Here is a 24,618-nt window from a genome sequence, read left to right as displayed (position 1 = left end):
GATTTGTGAAGTTGACTGTGAACCGTTGTCTTTGAATGGTTCTAGTCTGACTATAAATCTCAATGGTCAGAATAATCCTCTCAGCATGAGCGGATTCCAATCAATCCATGGAACAAAAAAAAAACAATAATCGAACCAAAACAACAACAACAACAACAACAAAAGAAAAAAAAAAACCTAACATAATCTAGGCAATGAGTCGTTAGTGTTGGGAATAAGCTGAATGAAATGGTTATCAGGCCAAACCTACACTCCTTGGGCACATCCATATGCCTATGCAGCCAGTCAGGCCCACCAGCATGTAGTCCCAACGTGGTCCACATTAGAGATGGTCCAATAATTCGAACCATCCATCAACTGGGAGCAACTATACACAGGTAAATCTTCCCACCAATGTATATATTTAAATATGGACCACTGAAAAGAAAATTCCAAATGAAAGGCATTCAATTCTATATGTAAAAGGTCAGGATCATTCTTTTAGCATAATTACTGGGCATTCGTGGCCCACAGAATGGAAATGCATTGGCCCGGCTTGGGCACGAGCGAACCAACCTCTGGTCAGAGATCAGCTAGCGCAAACTGTGAATGTGCCCTAGCCAGAAGTCCAGCTTAACCTCCTTGACAGCTAGGTCACGGGATATAAACGGTCATCATTTATTAGCCATCCTTTCTTTTTCTCATTGTTGGGTGACCCATCCAATGAGCGAACCAGACCAATCTTTTAGCTAGTGCATCTCCAAACTTCATCTTTCACCTGCGTCTCAATTGCAATTGACTCTTCCTATTGTCCAAACAATTCATGTGGTATGCCGTAACAATCAAAAACACATGTTTACAATGCCAACAAGATTGATTTTAATTTGGAAGAGATGAAGGGTGTGTGTATATTTAACAGCATTCATAAGCAAAGATATTTATGTTTATTGTACAGATACAAAATTGCGAGGATTAACCAGTTCTAAGCTTTTACTGTAACAGATAGAACCCCTCCATGCTATACTTTCCTCATTAATGGTCCATCTCTTCAATTAACTTGATCTTTGTAGCAAACAACCAGAACGATTTGATCTCCGAGAGACTCTGTTTGTCAAAATCATTCCAAGTCTGTTATGTGCGGAGCCACAGCTCATCCTTGTCCAGCATGCATTGCCGATGGGTCATCCACCTAGTGGGTGCTAAATGCAGATAGACCGTGGTTCAAAAATCATGCCTCCATAGCTGGTCCTGGACATTGATTTGTCCATTTGATTGTATATTATAGCCCTTTTGTCTAAAAGGAAGGGAAAAAACACCTAACTCTCCACATTCAACTCCATTCTATGGTCACAGTCATCCACTTGGGAGTATTTTTTGGACCATGGCCCATCCACATTAGCACCCAGTTGGATAATTCCAATCATCTAACCATCTCTACATGTGGGGCCCATGGGACGATGCGTGCTTGGATAAGACAAACAAGTGCAAATGAAGTCGAAAAGGAGGAATGGTATGGGCAGCCTAACCTTTTTTTGCTTTGGGTGTAAAAAATGGCCCGCCCCGAATCTGAGGCTGGAGCATGCCATCCAAAGTGAACTTCGACAATCTGAGGTCCTTCCATTGTGTTAGGCCATGACACTGGCCAAAAAGGACCATCTTGATTTCAAACTCGAATAGTAATGAAAAGAACTCTATCAGACTTTTCCTTGGTATTGGAAATTCAATTTGTAATCATGCTGTAAAGTCGCAAGAGTGCTTCTGCAAGGACCCTCTACAAAACAAAAAGAAGCAATAAGCTCCAGCAAGAATATATTATTCCAAATCTATCCTGCCACAATTTGTATAGGTATATACAATGCCCGATTAAAAAAATTGACGTTTTCTTGTTCATCCAAACAATGGTATAGATATATGTCCACCTTTAAGTAATTTAAAAGGTGGGCCCCATCATGAGATCTATCAGATGATCCTAGCCAACCGATGAAAGTGTACAGTAACATCCAATGGTCCACATGTAATAGGGCCCAGTCAGAGAAGGTAAGATCATTGGACTTGGAAGGTTTTTTCGTCCACCATGTAGCCCACCGTACAAAAGATTTTGTATCACTAGGTGGGCACTGACTGTTTAGTTTGTCGGGCTGAGCAAACCTCGATAAAGCATCATATGTTTTCCTCTTATCCACATCAGTTTACAAGTTGCTTACCTCCCAATACAACATGAAGTTGTTGAAGATCATCTGCTGAACATGAATCGATTAAAGCATACAGACCTGGTCTCAGAGCTTCATCTATTTCTCTGCCATCATGAAATTCAGATGTCAGCACTATTTGGAAAAGTTTTACCCAAGTGAAGAAAGCTTCTGATAAAAGTAATAAGATTCAAGCTCTTGAGATAGTCATAATGAAATTAAATAGCAAAGAGAGACCAACCTTCTGATTCCTGTTTTAAGAGGGCCATATCCTGAATAAATCGATATGTAATTCGAGAGAAAATGAAAAGAATACCTCCCAAGGATGTCCTTCTGCTGTCTTATCTGTAAAAAATAAATAAATAAATAAATAACAAGAGTAGAGAATTACTAGCAATTTAAAAAAGTAATTCAGGGCACCAAAATCATGTTCATAAACTGAAAACTTACTGTACCATTCTGTTTAGTTATCTCATACAATACAGTACTATTAGGAGTGCTAAAGTACTCTTGTTGTAGTTAGCATTTTCTCAGAAGGCCTAATTTCATTAGTTTCTATTTGTGTCGGATTGTTGCACAGTTTTAGCTTTCCTAGTATTAGAAGGTTTATGACAAAATCTGTATCTATGTAATCACGTCAATGATTTTCTATCTATCAAAAACAAAAGCATGTGTGGCTTTCTCTATGAGAAGTTTATCATTGAAGTTCTGTTCCAAGCTTATTCAGATGGCTGAAATTTTCTCGGAGAGAGATCATTCGAGTTTTGGTGGAGAGATTCCATCAAACCTGTGGTGAGACTCCATACAAGCTATCGATTCGGAAATTTGAAGAGATTTCAAACTGCAAACCACCAATCCTTCCCACCCACCCATCATTCATCTTTTCTTATTAGTTCATGTCAGAAATATTGATGAGGGATCTTGTTACTTTTCTGCATGTTTCTGCTAGTACTTAATACAAGCAATAGTTTATTCATGAGATGTTTAAGAAAATCTCTCAAATAAATTCTAAATCTGTCCTTGCATCAACTTTGGGATCAGAGCAAGTTGAAAATCATTTGAATAGTTTTACAAGTGTTTCAACATTGATACAATCACTCAACTGTTATAGAGGACACTGGAAACCCAATGATGATTGCAATAATCATGTATGTTGATGACCATGTGTGCTTGTCTTGGTCATGGATGCATAATTAAATGTGTGTGAGCCTGAACTATCTGTAATGTATGGGATAAGGGAGGGGTTCCACTGTTGTCCCAGGGGAATATGAGTTTGAAGACAACAGTCACTGGCCAAGGGAGAGTTGTGTTTCATGGATCTCACTACACTAAATTCCATGACCAAAGTAGCAGGATTGGGCAATCAAGGTATCCTATGTGAGGGAACCGACAACGAGTTCAGATGGAATGTCTCCACCATCGGGCTCAATAAGCTGGTGCCAAGGCTCTACCCCACATAGGAGTGTAAGTGTTCATGGTATGCAGGTTCTTGTGGTTGGACCTAGGTAAGCACTTGCATTGGAGGATCGCATAAAGTCGTTGGGCCAGGAGAGCCATCATGCCCAGATCGGATCGACTTGATTATGCACTACCTATGACTAGTCCTTAAATCTGAAGTCATGTTGGGACTCCATGGTCAGAGTGTTATGTGCTTAGCTCACCCTGAGAGGTTACATAAATGACTGACGTTTGGGTGTGGTTGGGTGCATGCATTAGGATACAGTATAAGGAGCCCACAATGTTCCAACATGGGATCCACGGCTTACCTCATGGAACTTACTTGTGGGTTAGATCTTACTGATCGGACCATCCATCATGTGGGATTCTTGCTAAACTTGGTGCTTCAAAGGTTTTAAAGGTCTAACCGAAGGTTTTAACCGTTGATCTTTTGCTTTTAACTGTTAAATTGTTTTATTGCACATGATGAATATCTAATAGTTGAGATCTTGTGATCCACCTCTTAGACTAGCATGGGATTTTGGTCAAGAGTGGATGCCACTGGTTAGTAGAGGTATTTGGTCAATTTGGGTGAATAGATAAGGCAGGTCTACAGGCTTTTCAATGATGTACAGTATGCCAAAGTCTATAGAATTAAGGAACACCATAATTGATGTTCTCCTCTAAAATGCTGATTCAAGGATGAGAAGAGAGAGCCCTTGAATCACTCTCAAACCACCTATCCTTCCATCCTTCTATTCTCCATCCTTCCATCTTTTCTTATCAGTTTAGGTCAAAATCACTGACTGGAGTCAGCAATTTGTATGCATGTTTCTGCTAGTACTTACTCCAATTACAGTTTCTACATGAGACCTTTTTTCTTCTTCTTTTTTTTGGAGAAGTCACTGAAATTTTATTAGAAAGGCACCAAAAGGCAACACATAATATAAGAAACAAAAACAGCCCACCAATCACGAAATATAGAAAAACAAAAAGCCCCTATAACCCACAAAACGTTAACCCCACTCCAGGAGAAAGCCCCATGATCTTCCAACAACCCAATCAACACTATGACTGATATTCCGGAAGCATCTTCCATTTGTCTCCTCCCAAATTGCCCACAGACCGGCCACCAAACACAACCGCCACAAGCCCTATAACTCCTTTTCGATGGAAACACCGTGCCAAGCCATTAACATATCACCTAAGGATCGCAGCATAACCCACTAGACCTTGAATCTGGATAGGGCGTCGGCCCACATTTTGTATGTAAATGGACAATGGAAAATTAGGTGATTGCGATTCAGAGTCAGCCATGCATAACAAACACACATTGGGAAGACACATCCTTCTTTTTTGAAGATTATCTACCGTTAATACTCTTCCTCTCCTGGCAAGCCAACAGAAGGTTGCAACTTTAGGAGGGGACACATAGGATCAAACGAACTTGGTGTTCTTAGCTTCCTCGTCCGCATCAGACTTACTGAGCAAAGCATAAAAAGATCTTACTGAAAATTGCCCTGACGGCTCCTTTTTCCACATCATATGGTCACTTCCCCACTGATCGGGTTATGTAATTGAATAAGAGCAAGAAGCAAGACTAACTCCATTGTTTCTTCGTCCGAATGAGAGGTTGTAAGGAGCCCAAATGACCGAAGACCCATAAGTTGAAGCATGATGTGCCACGAGAATATTATGATCCGGTGATAAGTGAGCTAAGTTACAGAACAGGATTTTCAGCGGTACATTACCCACAACATCTTCCCAAAAACGAATCCTCTCCCCATTCCCAAGGCGAAAACCAACCCCAATTTGAAAGCTTGATTTGACGGCTAAAATACCTCTCCACATTGCAAGTTGCTTGATTTGAAATCTATACATGGAAGATTTTTTGGTGCCCCAACCCCCAAGCTCGCAACAATATTTAAAAGCAATCATAGGCCTCCATAATGAAAATCTCTTCCAACCCAAACCTCCATAGCCATTTACCTAATAACACCATATTCATCACCTCAAAAATTTTAATACCAGCACTGCCCTCTTCAAAAGATTTACAAACTTCTACCCATTTTAACGAATGGAATTTTGAACCACCTTCCAACCCTTGCCAAAGAAACTTGCACTGCAACCTATCCAACTTAGCTAGCATGGACTTAGGACACTAGAATAGAGACATGAACTGGCAAATTTGAGAGGATCGCTTTAATTATAGTAATATGCCCCCCAAGAGAAAGGTAACGGCATTTCTGCCTTGATAATTTTCTTTCAAATCTTTCAATAACTACATCCCAAAGATGCTTCGTCGGTTTGACAATACACAATGGCAAACCAAGATAGGAAGAAGGGAAAGAGCCCACCTCACATCCAAACACACTTGAAAGCCTTGAAACCTCCTCCCTAGAAAGATGAATGCCCAACATGATGTTTTTTCGTAATGTTGACCTTTAAACCCTAAATGACCTCAAACAAGCAGATAATTGCCCGCAAGTTACCCATCTTTTCTCCATCAGCATCGCAAAAAAGAAGCGTAGCATCCGCGTACTACAGAAGAGATCGAAGTGGATCATCTTCCCACACTAAATCCCCAAAACAAGTCGTTTTGCTGCCCCCTTTCCAGCATTCTCCCAAGAGCTTCGGCAACCACTACAACGAGGAGAGTAGAGAGCAGGTCCCCTTGGCACAACCCCCTAGAGCTTTTATAAAAATAAAATAAATAAATAAAAATAAATACCTTTAGGGGAGTCGTTGATCAACACAGAAAAACTAGCCGAACTCACGCACTATATCCAGGTTCTTCATCTCAGACTGCACCCAATTCTGCCGAACATCTCGGGCAAGATATAACGAGATGATTGATAGTCTCCTCATCTTATTTGCAAAGATAGCATCTATTTGGAATTACCATTGCCCTCTTTTGGAGATTGTCAATTGTGAGGACCTTCTTCCTTCCCATAAGCCAAGTAAAAGCCGCAGCTTTAGGGGGAATGGGATAGTGCCAAAAATTAAAGGCATGCCCGGCATCCCCTCCCCCTATTTAGAGACGAATCATGTTATAGAATGATTTCACCGTGAATCGCCCCAAGTTGTTAGCATTCCAAATCATCTCATCCTTATCCCCTGAAGGCAAGATAGGACGGAGCATGTCAAATAGGCAAATAAGCTCTTCCAACTCATGATCTAACAACTCCCTTTCGGCACCAAACGATGTTAGACCCATTCGTGGATAAAACAGTCTGCCGCAATAATGTTTGGACAAGAAGCGACACAAGCCAAATTGGGAAAAATAAGAGCTAGTGGAATGTCGCCGCACCACACACCATTCCAAATACTAACTCAAGTCCCATCACTGATAGAAAAGGATATCCCCTTTTTAAACTCCAGCTTGAGGGCCATGATTGACCTCCAAGTGTTAGATGCCCTAGGGGTGGATTCCTTAGTTTCCCATCACACCACTTGGAGCCTGTATTTGGAAGCGATCACTTCTCTCTATGGTTGCCCTTCCTCCGTGCCAAGGCGCCAAAGCCATTTCCCAAGGAGAGCCTTATTCATGCTTAAGATATTTTTCAAACTAGCCCATCCCTCATTCAATAGATTTGCAAACTTCTTCCCACCTCAAAAGATGAAATTTGTTACCTTCTTCAGCGCCTTTCCAAAGGAAATCTCTCCTAAGCTTGCCTAGTCTCTTCCAAACTTGAGATGGCCATTTGAATAGAGATTCAAAGTATAGTGGCATGCTAGAGAACGTCGATTTGATAAGAGATAATCTACCTCCAAGGGAGAGGTGGCGACTTCTCCACTTTGATAGAATGCCTTCAATCCGTTCAATCACCTTGTCCCATAAATGAGTAGCCAGCTTCCCAACACATAGAGGAAGTCCCAAATAAGAAGGAAGAGATCCCGCCTTTACAACCGAAAAGTGAGTGATTTGCTATTATAGCTGGATGAAACCTCACCAACAGCTTTTCCCCCACTTCCTCCTTCCAAATCCATCTAACCTCTCCCCCCACTTTCCTTCCGACATCTTTTGAATTTCCTTCATTTGGTGTCTTCCCCTAATTCTCCCACTCAAACTCTCCAAATTTCTCAGCACCTACCTCCCCCTGCTTCTGCAAGATAGTGTCCCTGAAAGGGGTCCCTTCTCTCACTATCCTCCTCCCCAACACCAGAGGAGTTACTGATCAGAGCAACCCCTTGCTTTCCCTTCTCTCTCCTCCTTCCTAGGAATCTGATGATTGACAGAGTCCGGGCCATACTTCACCCGTTGGACTTAAAGTTTCATCCCATCATATTTATGGCCATTTAGCGATGATCACACCAAGCACCTCCTCTGCCTTTTTCCAACCTAACAAAGGCAAAACCTCGAAGCTCCCATGTATCTTTCCTTCACCGCATAACCACCTCTGAGACAACTGCAAGCCTACCAAAACCCGCTGGAAGTTGAGCTCCATCCACCCCATCAGATAATTTTCAATGAAAAGGGTGGGGAGAACTGGAATAGGACCAGAGCTTTCTCCCCTGGCCCAATCCCAAGCCCCGACGCATCCTCCCCAGTCCCTGCACAACCTCCAGAGCTCGCTTCTCCATAAACCCCAAGCATTGATTCCCTTTACCAGGCGATTGACATGCCGCTACTACCGGTCTCTTCCCTTTTGCTACCCATTCCCGTCGTGAAAACCTTTTTACCTCTCCCCCGATCATATTGTTGGTTTCTCCTCTAGGTTTGCTATTTCTAGCACTTTGCCCCTTTGACAAATGATCAGCAATGCACAGAGCATCAACCCTCTCCTTCCTTCGATTCTGATTGACACCCCTTTCTCCACTGGTATGAAGACTTTCTCTCGCACCACCAATCTTCCCAATTGGCCAGCCACCCGATGGACCTTTGGTTCTCCTCCTCGATCTCCCCCTTCTGGACTTGGCACGAACATGTAGCCTCAAATGAGATCATGATAGCTCCCTATGTTGGCGTTGTGTATCTTGCTCCCACTGTTGATTCCCCTTTGACGTCCCCCCTCAAGACTGCGGCGATCTCCCACAGGAGTTCGAAGTTGTTTACCGACCACAAGGAGCCTCAGACAAACTTCTCATGCTACCTTATACTAGCCTGATAAAATCAAATTCAATCATTCCTGTGTCACTGCCTTTCCTACCACTTACCAAATGTATAGAATATCATAGCAATAGATGGGCCATACTATGAAAACCACCTCGCACAAAATCAAGCTACCCACTTATCAGGAGGGCCAAACCATCAAATTAATTGACAGCTAATGCTTTGGACCAATGTACACATGTTGCACACCTAATTATTGGGCCAGACTGATTTTTATGCCCAATGATCTTCTGTGGGGGACACCAATTGCGCAAATCTGATTTCCTACACCACATGTTGGCAGAAAGACGAGGCTGCATGTAATCATTTGTTCTGAAGAAAGAAATAATGCAAAAGTATCTTTCAACTCACAACCATTTTTTTTCTTATGAATATAACAAACTTAGCAATAAGCAAGCGAGAAATCCTGATGATTGGAAAAATGAAAGAAGCAAAAGCTTCTGGTGAAATCAATGATAAACAAGAAAGCTTAATAAACTTTGTTACTCTAATTCCAGTGTCAACCAAAATGACTGTGGTAGAGAACGACAGAAGCTCAAAGCAAGACCTGCAACATGGAGCACTTCTTAAGTATAAATCCAGCAAAGCAAATATGAGATTCAGTCATCAAGAATTGGTACAGGTGATCCTAGAAGGAGATGCAAATACATCTTTGGCAAGAAAATATCCCATATGGGCATACATGCAACGGCAAACGCTTTTGGCAATGACCGTAAGCTGCAAGACAAGTGGTGATTCTGAAAACGGAATTTACATAGCACCAGCTCAAGGAAGTAGGAACAACACATTGTCATGCTTGAGAATCCAAGATTGCATGAAGAACTTGACATCTTTGATCATGAGGAATTATCTTAGATGAAGATTAAGTGAGAACTCATCAATAAAGGAACAAATCTGCCTGCTCCACCAACAAGAACTACTGAGAAGGCAGTGAGAGGAACACACCCACACATAGCCACCCACCCACCAACTGAAGGAGGAAGTAAGAACGAGATTTTCATGGTTCGGAATCCAAGATTGCACAAAGACCTTGACATCTTTGATCATGAGGAATCATCTTAGATGAAGATGATGAAGTGAGAACTCGACAATAAAGGAATAAATCTGCCTGTTTCACCAACAAGAATTACTGAGAAGGCAGTGAGGGGAACACACCCACACCCACCCACTGCCAGATAAAGGAAAAACAGGAGATTTTCATGCTTCAGAATCCAAGATTGCACCAAAGACCTTGACATCTTTGATGAAGTGAGAACAGGAATCATCTTAGATGAAGGCGATGAAGTGAGAACTCGTCAATAAAGGAACAAAATCTGCCTGCTCCACCACCCACACCCGCCCACGCACGACCCTTTATCTCTAGTTTTGGATAGAACTAATCCATTGACACAAATAGTACATGGGAGAAAATTGAGTTATTTGGGTCCTGAAGGATTGGTAGGGTGAAATGCTAGTTTTTGTATACAAGTTATCCATCCTAGCCACTATGGACCATGGGGTGCCGTTACGGCCGTAAAGGCAATTACGTTAAGGTAATGGTGTCAACCATTACACATTACGGGGTCATAATGGCCTTAACGGCCGTTACAGGAAAAAAAAAAAAAAAAGACCAACAACCGTTACGCCCCCCGTAAAGGCCATAATGGCTCATAACAGTTCATTACGAGGCTGATATAGGTTTTTCAGGGTTTTTTTTTCAATAAAACAGAGAGAGAGAGAGAGAGAGAGAGAGAGAGAGAGAGATTGCAACGGCCGTTACAGCCCGTATCGTAAAGGTAATGGTGGTGGCCGTTACAGCCACCTTTACTGTTAAAGAATACCTTGCCATCGACGTATTTGCCCAATTGACACATATGAAGGAATCAATGTTGGACTAATTGGATACTTAAATATTCATGCAAGGATTGACCTATGAATATTTCATTGATTCATTCTTGCACGCAGGTGCACACGCACGCGCACACACAAAGAGCATTAAAAGCATTAGAATCATTATCATGACATGATTGAGAAACGAGGACTTCAAGATATGGAAAGGCCAAGCATCCAAAATTGGAATAGGGGTAATAAAGTTAATCCAATGTTAAGCAAAATGTAAAATACAGGCATAACCCACCAAACCTAAATTAATAGTATTCTTTAACAACACCAAGAAAAGGGATTCATGTTAAAGATTTGTAAACAAGGAAGAAGCATTTCACGTGATGTGGAATGTTTCTAGCATAACAAACCTCTTCGTAAATCCTCCTTAGAAAGCTAGCACACTTTATTCCTTCTTGTAGTTGCCAAACAAAATAACCCTTTTTGCTAACAAAACCGGCATCCACCGCCTCCAAACAATAAAGGAGAATGCGCACTGAATCTTCAAGCAGAGCGATGCATCGTTCCGACTCGCTATATTGTACAAATCAAATTTGGAAAACAGAGCTTAGTACTCAGTTTTACAGAAAATTGAAATGCTGGAAAATAATCACCCAATTCTATAGAATAGAAAAGAAGCAAAATCTAATTCACATGCGATCAAAGTGCGAAGGTAAATACTGAAGAAAAACAACAGTGCACTGATAAATCGCAATAAGAAAATGACAGAATCACTAAAAATAACAAACCATGTCTCAAGACTAAAAGTTTTTACATTGACTGGAATGCGGAAACAGAGAGTACATTTATTTTTGAACTGAATGATGTCTGGTTGAAACCGCTTAAAACTGTGGAACATATGAACCAAATGAAAATTAACTTCCATACAATGGATCAAAATGCAATACCATCAAAATGCATTATGGTTTTCGTTTCTTTTTTTTTTAAAAAGAGAAATTATAGTTTCAGATTTTCAATTAAAGTTTTAAAAATTTACTATTCTAAAACTATGGAAGGACAGATAAGACAAAGCATTCAAATGCTGATTGAAATGCCGGGTCAGGGAGAGGTGATCAAAGTCAGACTTGACCATTGATTCAGTATGTAGATAGAAAGTGGGCTAGGAAAAAATAATACCCAATTAGAATGAGCTCAAATCTGTAGAGCATCAAACTAAAAACAAGTTTTAATGTGTGATCCAAAACATGGCATTCCATGATGGAGAAATGCGGGACAACTAACCACTTGCTCTAAAAGCTCAAACTAATAGAGCATGGCGAATCAATCCCTTTATCTCATGGGTTAGGTCCTCGGTCGAACCCCCCTTGTGGGCCCCACATCACATGGGTTCCGCCTCACATGAGTCACCCACCTCTCACGGGCCATCACCCCGAGTGTGCCCCTGCATCCCACATGCCACCCCACTCGAGCCCGATGTGAAAATGCCCATGCATTAATCACTCCCGGTGAGGAGTCTCAAACATGATACCCCCCGCTCTAATACCACTTTCATGCAAGACAACTAACCAGTGTTCAAAGTATTGGTATCGCTACAAGTTTCATTTGTCAGGGATACAGAAACAATATTGATATCGTCGATAATATCGCTGATAACTAGAAATGCACAAAAACAAGGGATAATGGTAGAATTTTCAAAGAAACTTCAAGAGATGCTAAAGTACACATATTTGCATATTTAGAAATAAAAAATTTGCAAAAGGAATATATACACAATAAGTTTCAATTTAATGGGGGCTTAAAAGTATGTGTCATCATAAGAAACAGTCTAACCATCCCATCGATCCTATTTAACCATCCAAACATCCACCGATATTGCAGAATATTAATAACTCACAATATTTTGCCAAGAAATCATCAACAACTGGAAAGAAAATGAAAGACCGTGGTCTTAATATCGAGCATGTTGTGTTATTGAGATATTATCAAATATGTGATAACGATAATATTGAGATATTATCAAATATGTGATAACGATAATATTGAGATATTATCAAATATTAGCAACGACAAATTGAAAAGTGCATACAACAATATGCTTATAAAAAAGTTTGAAATGGATAAATTTTTTTAATAAACAAACTTTTTGTGATCTCTACATTGGTGATATTATTGAAATATCACCGATACACTTGTAACACAAGCTCATTACATTGTCGAAAATATTGGCGATACATTGGTGATATCGATACATTGGCAGTACAAGAGACGCCAGGAATTTACACAATTGAAAATATTAGCAATATCGATACATTGGCAATACTTAGGGATACATTGCTGATGTCTAGAATTTCTAATACTACCGGTGTTATCGGTATCGCTACCGGTGTTATTGGTATCACCAAGCTAGAGATAACGATAATATCAGAGATATTTCGATAATATCAGAGATAATTCAAACAGTACAACTAAGCACTTGTTCTAAAAGCTAGAACCGATAGAGCGTAGCGAATCAATCCCTTTATCTCATAGCCCAGGCCCCACATCCCATGGGTTAGGTCCTCGGCCGAACCCCCCTCGTGGGCCCCACATCACATAGGTTCCGCCTCACATGAGCCACCCACCTCACATAGGCTGCGCACCCCGAGTGTGGCCCTGCATCTCACAAGCAACCCAAATCGAGCCCGATGTGGCCCTGCATTAATCTTTAATACAGGACAACTAACTATTTGCTCTAAAAGCTCGAACTAATAGAGTGTGGTGATTCAATCCCTTTATCTCATAGCCCAGGCCCCATATCCCATGGGCTATGTCCTCAGCCAAACCCCCCCTCATGGGCCCCACATCACATAGGTTCCGTAATGCGGGGGCATTTTCACACCGGGCTCGAGTGTGGTGGCATGTGGGATGCAGGGGCACACTCGGGGTGGGTGGCCCGCATAACCCATACATTTGGGGCCCATGTGAGGCAAAGCCTATAGATTTGGGGCCCACGAGGGGGCAAAACCCATGGATTTGGGGCCCACGAGGAGAGTTCGGCCAAAGACCTAACCCATGGATTTGGAACCTGGGCTATAAGATAAAGGAATTGATTCGACATGCTCTATTAGTTAGAGCTTTTAGAGCAAGTGGTTAATTGTCATGTATCAAATTGGTATCAGGGCAGGAGGTCTCGTGTTCGATACTCCTCACCGGGAGTGATTAATGGGGGGGCATTTTCACACCGAACTCAAGTGGGGTGGCCTGTGGGATGCAGGGGCATACTCGGGGTGGGTGGCCTGCATAACCCATGGATTTGGGGCTTGTGTGAGGCGGGTGACTCGTGTGAGGCGAAGCCCATAGATTTGGGACCCACGAGGTGGTGGAACTCATGAATTTGGGGCTCATGAGGAGAGTTCGGCCGAGGACCTAACCCATGGATTTGGGGCCTGGGCTATGAGATAAAGGGATTGATTCGCCATGCTCTATCAGTTCGAGCTTTTAGAGCAAGTGGTTAATTGTCCTACATCATTCTGCCTCATACGGGTGGGGCACACCTCACACGAGCCGCAGTGAGGAGTCTCGAACACTAGATCTCTTGCTCTGGTAGCCTTTGATTCAGGACAACTAACCACTTGCTCTAAAAGCTTGAACTGTTAGAGCATGGCGAATCAATCCCTTTATCTCATAGCCCAGGCCTCACATTCCATGGGTTAGGTCCTCGGTCGAACCCCCATCGTGGGCCCCACATCACATGGGTTCCGCCTCACACAAGCCACCCACCTCTCATGGGTTGCCCACCCCGAGTGTGCCCCTGCATCCCACAGGCCACCTCACTCAAGCCCGATGTGAAAATGCTCTTGCATTAAGAAGCAAACCTCTTTGGTTATCAACCTATTACACATTGCAGGTAGTCGCTAGCACACTTCACAACTCCAAGGTAAAAACAATTCTTCTCTAACTCTACACCATCTTAGTCTACCTGGCGATGAGAAATTCAAAGTTGGTATAGGTAATAACTTGAAGCTAGGATGTGTTCTAATTCTGCAATATGATGTTTGAAATTTGCACGAGGGGTTTGTTGGCACTTCTCACTTTCCAACATATGGCCTATTCGAAATCCAAGTCTACCTCAGATTATTATTACTACTGAGCTAGACTCCAATGTGCTTTTGCCAGAGTATCATATTGTGGTAAAGCACCCATGGTACACATGCATGTAAAGGAATCGAGACATCAAAATTGTGCAACCATTGTGATATAGCATGGGATGACTATGGCATTGATCACAGGATCTTAAATATCTAGAGGCCACCAAATGGTCAAATGAAAATATAGTAGTATGGTCCAAATTCAACAAGTGAAATAAGGTGGTAATGATCATCTAATCAGTGTGATTTTTAGGTCATGATCCATTAACAACAAAATGGGAACCATGATTTTAAAAGTCTACCTTGGAATGCATGTATGTCGCATTTACCATGATGAGTACTAAACAATGCTTTCAGTATCAACGATATCGGTCGATATATTCCACTATATATCTTGTATCTCACCTATGCAGTATGAAATGTACTAGTAGTTTCGACATATCCCACATGTTCGATCCAATGAGCCTTTTAGATTTTCGATCCATTTTTTTGTTGTAAATCAAATTAAATTAGTATCAAATGGTCACATATCCAAGTTTCTCATGTACTGCATGAAAAATCATGGATTTGAACTTCGATTTCAAGATTTGGGGGAGATGGGCCAAGTTACGGAAAATTGGGAAAATCGAAATTTTCCAATTTCTCGCAAATATGTCCAAATACAAAATCAAACATGTATGTAACTCGATCTAGTGATTCTTGGTAATTTGGGATTTTTTTAGAAAAAAAAAATTTTAATAAAAAATAATTTAAAATGTTTAAAAATATTTTTTTTTCAAAATTCCAATTCAACCCAGTGGCAGGTATTTGATGAAATCATCATTACATACACTCTAATTTTCGGATTTGGGGAAAGATGTGCCGATTTGCAGAAAATTGGAGAAAAATCAAAATTTTCCCAATTTTTCTCAAATCGAAGAGGATGAGTACCAGCGTTGTGTTAGAGAGTATCTTCACTGGTATCATTCTACCATGTCCTGGGCATAATATTGTTGGTTTGTGGAGCAGCAGTACTATGCCCAAACTCGTCCAGATGAAGATGATGATTTTGAGCCTCTATGATGATCTATGTGGGTCTAAGCCACAGCCACACACATTATTCATAGGTATATTTCTAGTTTTCTACTTCTTCTTTTGCTATTGAATGTATTGCTTGTGTTTCCATATATGCTTTCTTACATTTATAAATTATATTAATAGACTTTGAATATGCTTGCATCAGTTAGCGCTAGATTAGGACCCCATACAAAGGAAACCAATTATGTTAACTTATTTTTTGTGATGTTTTGATTTCTAAGTGTATTTATGTCTCTTTTTAAACAATCCCTAAAGTTTCATTGAAAAATTCAACCAATTTCCCCATGTTTCCCAACAACAGCGATACATTACTTGATACAACCGATATATCCCATGCGATAAATGATATGTATCCGTATCCCAAGGGTGTGATACATTACGCGATGATGATATAGAAAACATTGGTACTGAGAAGTATTTGCAAACACACATCAAAGTGTAGGCCATTACCACTAACTGTCTTTGTAAGCACTGACCATTGACAGTAAGCTATGATATCCAAAATCATCCAGATCTAACATTCCACTGAATGTGAGAGAGGTACTTTGAATGTCAGAATACAACAGAAATTAGAATCATTCCTCATAAAGTAAAGCCTGGAAGGAATAGAAGTTATCAGCAAATCAGACAATTTCTGTGAAATGACTGAACTAATTGTGAACTGAACCCACTTAGATTCTCTAGGCACCTAAAAAAAAATATAAACCACAAGTGAGCACCCAACCACAGTAACAAACAAAAGTGGCGCAATGTTCCCGGACCTGGTAATTATGGAAAATTCAATGTGTAAATGCACAAATACACATACTGTAATTGTATCAAAACTTGTATCTTAAGTCTTAACACAATACACAAAAAGTCTGAACATGTAAATAGAACATGAGCGAATCACATTGAAAGAGGTGTTTTTGAACTTTTTCCATAATCAACTAGTAGATGCCAATACATACAACTTATGTATCCCAAACGGCAATTTTCAACAATTGAACTACCTGTGTATATAGAACAAAAAAATAGTTTCTCGAGATTCCCATGAATAGAAATTTCCACCAGAAGTATTAGCTTAAAATCATGTACTAAACATAAGGTGTATGTGCATCCTGTATCTTCTTTACAAATAAATAAGAAAGAAAAGGAGGGAAAATAATAAGTACCTTTTCTGATGCCTCAGAATTGTATACAATAATTTGCAGCATGCAGCATATAGATCTATGGAAAACTGACGATCTACAATATTCAGATGCATGCCCGTCACATGTCGCACTTCTTCTTTGGCGTTGAACACCATAGAATGAGATCTATCTGGTGAAGCTGTGAGCTGGCAGAAATGTCTGAAAAGAGTTGTGGGTAGATGCAAAGCCTGACCCACATGGTATGGTGCCATTTGAAACAGAGAATTTCTCCCAGCAACTTTAGTTAGTACCTCAACACACATAAGAACAACTGAGCCCGAATCAGGATTTGTTTCACCTTTATTATGGTTCAACTCCCCTTGAGAGAAGATAAGAGGACTCTGGAGATGCAAAACTATGTTGAATAAAGCAGAAATCAAGCTTTGGATGTGTCTTTTAACAATATTCAGACGCCTGTGTCCTGGGAAGTATGTCTAGAATCAGAAAAACCAATTTCCAATATGGTTCAAGTAACACAAAATTGTAAATGATACACAAATTGCAACTCTTCAATCACATTGTATATGATGAAATGGTCACTTAAAATCTTCTTTTTTTTTAGCATGGGATGTATTTTATTAACAAAGGCTGAAGCCGAAATAGAAATATATACAAGGAAACCAGAACTATATGATCCACAATGTAAACACTCCATGCGTACAACCACACTAGTTGAGTCACAAGATGCCGATAAGTCTCCTCCACATGACTGATATCGAAAACTCCTTTTAGCTTTAGAAAGTGGTATGAAACTTTTCTTTTCAGAAAGTACTGGACATGGACTCTTTAGTTGATCACTATTTCGGAGCTATAATAGTCAGATCCTTCAAAAAACAGGAGCATCCAGGTCAGATACTCAGAGACTCAGGATAAGAGATCCCCCTTCAGTGTGACTTGAACTCCAGCTCTACTTGAGCTGAGAACTCTAGACCTATCAGTTATGAAGGATTATAGTCAACCATACACTACAGACCCAACTTGTCAAATTAACATGATCATACTTATTAATAGCAATGATCCTTTGCCTATCCGTATCCTGAGAGTTCAGATTTATAGGATCTTTCATACCCGATCATCCATACTGAATAGCTTTATCAATACCAAGGTATCATAGTTCCAGAGTAACAATATTTATTGGTACCATAGTCTCAGAGTAACAACATTTATTTTGTCAAGAAAGTAAATACCATCACTGCTCTGAATGAGGTAAACAGTTGCAAGAAAAAATGATTTTTACATATTTCCACTTCAATAATAGGATATTTGCATATGAGTAGCAATGATCCTTGCCTGTCCGTATCCTAAGAGTTTACATTTGTAGGATCTTTCGTACCTGATCCTTGCAATACTGAATAGCCCATTTATTACGATAGTTAATTTCTTCTTCTTTTTGCAGATTTCCATATCAATAATAGGGTATTTTCATATTAGCAATTTACAATTTTACATAAAATCAGTACCCACATCGTTAATTTCTTGCAAACAACCACACCATTAACTTCCTCTTCTTCTTCGTATCCTGAGAGTTTAGATTTGTACGATCTTTCATACCCAATCCTTGCCACACTGAATAGCCTATTTACTGCGATTGTTAATATTTATTTTTCTTTTCTTTTTTCCTTCTTTTTTTTGAAAGGTATGATTGTTCATATCTTCTTCTTTTTACAGATTTCCACCTCAATAATGGGGTATTTGCAAATAACCACCTGTTTCTTCTTCTTCTTCTTCTTCTTCTTCTGGGAAAACAAGAGAGCGTCTTTGGGCTTGCAGAGACAGGAATTTAGGGGGAGGGGCATTTTTTTCATTTCATTTGAAAGGTATTCCACCTCAATAATAGGGTATTTGCAAATAACCACCTGTTTCTTCTTCTTCTTCTTCTTCTTTTCTTCTTCTGGTGAAACAAGAGAGCGTTTTTGGGCTTGCAGAGGCGGAGGAGTTTAGGGGGAGAGGGATTTTTGTCGTTTCATTTAAAAATTAAAAAAATAAAAATAAATAAATAAAAACCTTCCAAGTCATAAACTGGCGTCAGCTTCAATGTGGGTATCTACAAATTCCCTTCTGTTTTAACGAGGGCTCGATTTTTTTTGGCAGTTTTTGCAAATTCCCTTCTTTTTTACTTGAAAGGTAACAGAGCAAATTCCCAATTTTTTTCTTTATTTTTTTTTAAAGATAACGAGATTATATTAAATAGAAAGAAGAAAAAAAACAACAAGGGAGGAGGCTGCTGATATAGCAAATTCCCAATTATTGACACAGAAATATGAAAAAACGCATAATAAAAATGGTACAACAATTAGCATGGAGAAAATGAAGAGGCAAATTGTGGCATGCATGCCATTGCCAACATCGCACTCATGTGAGAGATAAGGCCAATCATTGGGAGGGCCAAGACATGCCCTGGCCCAAAATCAGGCCAATCCACTCAGCAGGTGGGCCACAGTCGTATGAGAAAAATGGATGGTCAAAAAGAAAATCACCAACCCCCTATATTAGATGTGAATGGCCCAGCAGAGCGGACCAGGCATGCTCAAGGATCACTCACACATGTGACGAGTTGGCACCTTGCCTTGATTCACCTCTTCAATCTCTCCCCATGTGAATTGCTTCAGCAAATCTCAAGTTTTAATAATCTAAAGTACCTGAGACAGATTCCAGAACCAAATCCAAGCAGTCGATTCCAGCCGCAACCATAGAAGAAACCTCTCCACCATCTATACCACCAGTATGTATTCCATACATCATATTGCAGCCTTCCTGCGCCCCGACCAAGGCTCTTTCTAAAGCTTGTACTGCTGATAAAAGATGCAACTCCAAGGGTTTTCTGATGAACATTTTAAACGACAACCTAAGCCTAGCTTTAAATTCATTGATGCTGTAGTGCCTGTGACCAAGAGAGGGTGCACAATTGTCAGATGATCCTTCTTGAGCTTGAAGTGTCTTGGTGCTTGATTCTATCTCATGTGATGCTAGAGTCGCTGATTTGCCTTGTAACGAAATACATCTCCCTATGGCCCTTAAATGAACATCTATCAGCTTGGAATACACATTTCTAGTTAAGACAGGATTGGTTAAAGGAAAGTAACTACCTAAAACCTCCAGATATTTTATGATGCCACCTAACCAAACCAAAGAGAATGGGTGTGGCCTCCCAACCATTTCTGCAAACTCCGATAGAACAAAATGCGAAGTTCCAATAAGAATAACCATTGAGGTTGACACACATTTGTTGCAGTCAATCTGCAGTTTCAATACCTTTGGGGAGGATATTAGATGCTTCAGCCTAAGAATAGCTGAAGATGTGGTGAAGAGCTGTCCGAGTGAAAACGCTACTTCAGGATGTTCACCTTTCAACAATATTCGCAAAAAAGGCCTGTTCAAATGTTGTAACTCAAATAAATCAATCTTGTGAGCCTCACTCAGAACATTTACAGCACACTTTGTGAGCACTGACTTCAACCTTTGTTTGTTTGAGCTAAAAGTTCTAGTAAATTTAATTCCTGAATTTGTGGCATTTTCATTCTCTGCATCAGATGCGGAGTGGTCATCCATTCCATCTGCCATGCCCATGTCTGGCTGTTTTCCAGGAGAAATCTCATCTTCACCACCAGAACTTTTGACTGTGGTCCTTGAAGTCGCCTGCAAGCTCAAGGCTTTGTTCATGCAATCAATATCAGGGAGTCTACAAGAAGCACATAAACTCTCGGATGCTGAACTTTCATCTACAAGCAACGTGTTCAAGCAAACATTTACGAAATCCTCAAACACATTTATACAGAGAATAAATTCAGAAACATTGCCAAGGCTCCATTTGGGTGAGTGTCCTTTTGCCTCATCTGCTTCATTTAAGGCAGAAGCAATGCCCCATAAGAAACCTTGGAAACAAGAGATCAAGGAAGATAGTTTGTTCCAATTACTTGCATTTATGCCACCTATGAACTTAGTATCAAGTAGGCTTCTTGCTTGCTCCTTCAAAGTTTCCGCAACAAGTTCCAAGCATTTCCAGGCATTAAAACGTTCAGAAGAATTGGAATCCAGATCAGCTGCAATTACGTTATCCTGCTCATTCCCCTGGTTCTGAATAGGTAATTCTTCACTAAGGCTTTGTTTGTATGCTTGGGACTGGATTGCGACACTCATTTGGCCTTCATTCAATGTTAAAAATATATTCGAGGTATGATCCATCAATGAGAAGATCATATCTTTCACCTGCCTACAATGCTCCTCTCCAGAAAATGAATGCAACAATCCAACCACCTCAGAGACTGATTTCAAAAGCCATAAAGCAGAAAACGTACTCCCAAACAGTATCTCTGTAAGTGAGGATTGCCTGTCCTCCAGCTTCCCCTCATCTGAAGCCATTGCTAGATATCTCAAGGCCCGCCGACAAGACACAAATAATTTGAAGAACTCATAATGACTGCCAGCAAATAATTCACCTTGGCAACTTAACAAACTGGTAACCACAAGCCTGGAAACAAAGAGCACTGGATTCTTACAATGAAAGGATTTAAAAAGAAAAATTAGAAAGAAAGACTTTCAAATACCATGTACTTTCAAGACCCATTAGCATTGACATAATACGCAGATAGTAAAATTATCACAGATCTAACTGAAGTGGATCTCTTGCCTGTTAACGCATGTATTTTTGTGGTTTTTCTTTTATGATATTCATTCTCGCAGCTGTCCCTAGTATATGTGTAGAATAAGAAACATATGTGATAACAAAGATGACAATGAAGATCCTCAAATCAAGGATCAGCATGAAGTTGGCTAGATATACAATGCAACTCGCATGATATTATGGTGCATCATTTATGTTCTATCACTAGTCCGAACAGCCCATTTGGTGGGCACACCTTGGATTGTGATGCATGAGAAATTTTCATCTACAATGATTTCACGTAGAGACACCAATAAACTAACATTTACGATAACAAAATTTTGACTTGCATATTTCCCAAGGAAAGTATATGGACTGATAGAACCATAGTTCCCATATCACTAGAAAGCTATCCACATAAACAACTATTTCAAGACCATTGACTAATAATAGAAATACCACTAGAAACAATGTTTGGGCGGTTAGTTGGCAAAGATGGTGTTCTCACCATCGAACACTTGAAAAACATAGTGATGTTTAGTACAAATGGCTGATGCTTATGCATGAGGAATGAGGAAACCGTCAACCATTTGTTTATACACTACCATTCTTTTGCAATGAACATTTGGTGGGTTTCTGATGGGGACATCACGCGCACACGCACGCACCCCTACGGACGTATGCAAGGAGGAGGGCCCCACCATCGATCTGGATCGATGACGACATCCATGGAGGGCCTCCTAGTTAGATGATTGTGTTATGGTTCCTTGGAGTGGACCCGATCATCATGTGGATCCCACCATTGGATCTCATGATCGTGGCCCACTACCCTATATAATCTAGGACTTTGGATTTTGGCTATTATCGTTATTAGAAACATCATGAATAATTTAGATTGCATTGATTAGTTGTTATTTTTGTTACTTCGTCTCTAAGTAATAGTGTGCGCACATGGCGCGGCTTTTGGGATATAGGGTTTTCTTATAAATAGGCAACCCCTTGTAGGTTTTTTCTCATTAAAGATTATGAATAAAATTCTGCGTTTTTCTGCTTCTCTAATTCTCTGAGTTGTGAAAATCTAATTGGGTGTGAAACCCTCCCTTCTTCGAAAGGTGCGAAGCCACACCCATCCCAAATCGCCCCACCTCATACCCTCTATATTCATCATCTCCCACATCCATCCACTCTCCAAATCCACCCCCTTTTGCAGTCAATCCTTAAACTAGAGCAGATTTGCAGAATCAGGCCCTGCAGGAGGGCCAAAACTTCAGCGGAGCACTGTGCATAAACCGGACGTCCGATCGGCCTGAGATTTGGTGTGTGGGTGGCCCACCCCTGGCCGACTAGACCCAAGCTTTCCCTTTTTGGGTTCGTGGGCCCCACACACATGCGGGCAGAATCCCACGCACGTGCGTCTGGACCCAGCCGCTATCCACATGTGTGGAATATCTCGGGTTCTCTCTCTCCTCTATTTCACTCCTCTCTCACCTTATTTCCGTAACCCTAACCTTAGATAATCCTAAATCCCAAATTCTATTCCACTTTTGCAACCATAGGTTTTCCCGAATTAAAACATGTGAATCCCTTGGATTGGGGAATAATCTTTTGCATGTGTGGATGAATCTACTCTCCTTTGAGCACTGTTTGGTCTACAATTTTTAATTGATCCAACCCTAACATGTGTAGGCTTGGACTCTCGTAGATTCCCCTTATTGAATGCTTGACTTTATGTGGGATATGGAATTTTTGTGATTGTTTCTAAATTAGTATGATCTAAAGCCTAAAATCTTGCGTATCATATTTAATTTTCATGTCTTGCATCAGTTTCTTAGAGTTCCTCAAGGTTGCATGGGTGATGACTGATGTTAGGTGAGATAGCCTCATTGATCCAAGCTCGGGATGGAGGAAACCTAGCACAGCTTTGTGCATGTAGACACGCCACCTCCTGTGAAACCCTGACCATTGCCTCGATTAATCGTTGAAAAGGGGGTCTCATTTTCCATTGTTGTTGTGGGAATTTGCAAGTACCAACCTAAATCAACCCAAAATCTAAGCCAACCCAACCCCAAACAACAAGCCTAAACCCTAACCTATGTTCTCTTCAAATACTCAAGTAATTGGGTGAACCCAGGCAAATTTGGTGTGGGGCCCACAAACTTTTGTTGTGGCTCACTCTAGCTGCAGGAATCTTATTTCCCCTAAATATTTAAAGCTTTTGAGGGAGATTTTGAGAACTGGCACTAGTTTGACGAGGCTTTCAGGGACAAGATGTCTGATGCTACAGCTGCACAAGATCCAACATTACAGATGAAATTCAGGGATCTAAATAGCAACTTTGATATTTCCTTTTTTATATTCTCTCTTTATTTACCTAGAGAACAAATTAGAGGTTAGATGTTCTAAGTGGCCTGGATAAGGAGACAATACATGGGTCATGAGTATAAGGTAATACTAATACAAGCACGACTTCGCACTTTGAGAAAATTATAGGGTAGAGTAAACTACCTAAGGTACCGTCTAGCATAAATTAAAGTGCACATTGTGACCAGTTGGAAATAAATATTGTAACTGATTGAGTGAAGCCACGGATCAAGAAAGGACAGAAGTTTAAAACAAAAACAATTTACTGAAGATATTAATGATTTAGGGTGTGTTTGGTTGCACCAAATATCATGAAATTACATGATTAACCAGTCTAATTTGGTGTAAGGTATCCTGAAAACTTCATGGTATTTTGTGCAACCAAACACACCCTTAGATGTCATTAATAATCACTATCTTGATTAATCAGTTCATTCACTGTGCGTTCACCAGGGTTGTTTGGTCTGGAATTCTTAGAGAGGTGAGCATTTCCAGGGTGATGCCAGGGTTGACTGAATCCTTGTTCGGAGCTTGGTATGGGGGTGATGGGGGCTCCTTAGGGGCTCGCAGTGGAAATTGGCACTTCTGCTGTTTCTTTGGTTGATTTGGTTCAAAAGAAAGTGCAGCACTTTTAGAAACGAGAATCATTTAGCTTGGGGAGTCCTTAGTTGGGTCCTAGTTTGTATTTCGGAGTGGGTCTCTTTAAGGCCTGGATAGGGGAGATTTTTCAGGGGCAGGGTTT

The 24,618-nt window shown here is 40.5% G+C and overlaps 1 protein-coding gene across 4 annotated transcripts in view; it reads right to left on the bottom strand.

Moving 5' to 3' along the window:
* Positions 1-787: 787 nt before the first annotated feature.
* Positions 788-24,618, bottom strand: part of LOC131243479 (uncharacterized) — a 49,858-nt gene continuing 26,027 nt past the window's right edge. For 2 of the 4 annotated variants that reach the window (XM_058242857.1, XM_058242860.1), the window contains exons 5-11: positions 19,555-21,383; positions 16,898-17,336; positions 10,950-11,112; positions 2,410-2,513; positions 2,184-2,275; positions 1,506-1,750; positions 788-1,083 (exon numbers count right to left, since the gene is read on the bottom strand). In XM_058242857.1, the coding sequence (XP_058098840.1) occupies positions 1,674-1,750; positions 2,184-2,275; positions 2,410-2,513; positions 10,950-11,112; positions 16,898-17,336; positions 19,555-21,383 (2,704 nt within the window). In that variant the 3' untranslated portion in view covers positions 788-1,083; positions 1,506-1,673. Of the gene's footprint in view, positions 1,084-1,505; positions 1,751-2,183; positions 2,276-2,409; positions 2,514-10,949; positions 11,113-16,897; positions 17,337-19,554; positions 21,384-24,618 lie in introns of those variants that run through there. The other 2 variants (XM_058242858.1, XM_058242859.1) reach the window with 2 other exon arrangements.

This window comes from Magnolia sinica, chromosome 4 (assembly GCF_029962835.1).
Source record: "Magnolia sinica isolate HGM2019 chromosome 4, MsV1, whole genome shotgun sequence".
In the NCBI taxonomy this organism is placed as follows: Eukaryota; Viridiplantae; Streptophyta; class Magnoliopsida; order Magnoliales; family Magnoliaceae; genus Magnolia; species Magnolia sinica.
This window is presented reverse-complemented; position numbering and strand designations above follow the sequence as displayed.